Source organism: Myotis davidii, unplaced genomic scaffold (assembly GCF_000327345.1).
Source record: "Myotis davidii unplaced genomic scaffold, ASM32734v1 scaffold875, whole genome shotgun sequence".
Taxonomy (NCBI): Eukaryota; Metazoa; Chordata; class Mammalia; order Chiroptera; family Vespertilionidae; genus Myotis; species Myotis davidii.
The window spans coordinates 1,310,233-1,311,517 of record NW_006286244.1 but is presented as its reverse complement, the minus strand read 5'-3'; the positions used below and the strand labels follow the sequence as shown (position 1 = coordinate 1,311,517).

The window sequence follows — 1,285 nt, the reverse complement described above, 5'->3', positions numbered from 1 at the left end:
TACCCCTCACCCGAGGGATCTCATGCAAGGTGGGCAAAAGCAGGGTGACAGTTGTTCGTATGGAAAATAATACATTAATAAGCAATAATGCAAGAATAAAACTGTTTCCCACACAACTGTAAACGAATAAAACTGAAATGCTGACATGATAAAAATTCAGTCATATTACAGAAAGTTCAATAACAAACTTTTAACATTCTTTTCAAGTATCTTAAACTATGACTGCTTTCCTGAAATACATTCAGAAGTTGGGCTCTGGACTAGCGGAGCAGGAGATGTGCCTGGAAGACATGTGTGGACACTGAGGCTCAAGGAGACTTACATTTTTTTTCAATAAACTGATGAAGCAGGCACGACTTGCCAGTTCCTGCATTTCCGATAACCAGGAATTTAAACAAGAAATCTGAAAAACAAAGACCATGAAAAATAACCTTAAAACAGGTGCTATAAATTTAAACATAAACATATATTTTTTATTGATTTTAGAGAGGAAGGGAGAGGGAGAGAGAGAGAAACATCCATCACACGCCCCCTAGAGAGAAACATCCATGATGAGAGAGATTCATGGGTCGGGTGCCTCCTGCATGCCCCACACTGGGGATGGAGCCCGCATGTGCCCTGACGGGAATCGAACCGTGACCTCCTGGATCACAGGTCAACGCTCAATGACTGAGCCACGCCGGCCGGGCCAGACACTGTTCTCTGTTTCTTCTTTAAACAGAGGAATGCATTTAACTGGGGGTGTTATTTTCCATAACATGGAAATAAAGGGCTTCCAGATGGGACTGAGTTAGCCTGACGCAGCATCGGCGGCCTGCACGGCTGGGGTGACCCATTTTGCCTTTCCTGTTGGCAAAAAACCTGAGTTCTGCTCGGCCTGGGGCTGCAGCGCCAACCCCGCTCCCACCCCACTGACCCCGACCCGCCTCGCCCTGCTCTGGCTCACTGTGGCCCTGCTCTCTATGCCCGCCTCCCTCCCTCCCTGACACCCCACCCCCTTTCCAGAACCAAACCAAGCCCTCTAGCTGCCTCCTCCTCTCCCCGGTGGAGCCCAAACAGTCTATTTCTCTGTGATGCTTAGCAATGACTTGTTCTTCAGGCTATATCATCACTCAGAGATGAAGTCTGTTCCACCCCAAATGATTTCCAAGTGATGACAGGCAACTAAAATTATAGAACAGTGCCATTAAAACTGTTAGCATTTAGAGATACCGATAGTTTTATGCTTCTCGTTGCATTTTAAAAGCAAGCCACCCCATGCTCATAGCAGCATTATTCACAGTCG

General features: G+C 46.6%; 1 protein-coding gene across 1 annotated transcript in view; it reads right to left on the bottom strand.

Annotated features, from left to right (window-relative positions):
* The window catches only part of RAB4A (RAB4A, member RAS oncogene family), a 9,310-nt gene extending 8,051 nt beyond the window's left edge, over positions 1–1,259 (bottom strand). The window contains exons 1-2 of the mRNA XM_015559999.1: positions 1,255–1,259; positions 323–444 (exon numbers count right to left, since the gene is read on the bottom strand). Coding sequence (XP_015415485.1) covers positions 323–444; positions 1,255–1,259 — 127 coding nt within the window. The remainder of the gene's footprint in view (positions 1–322; positions 445–1,254) is intronic.
* Between the last annotated feature and the right edge of the window lie 26 nt (positions 1,260–1,285).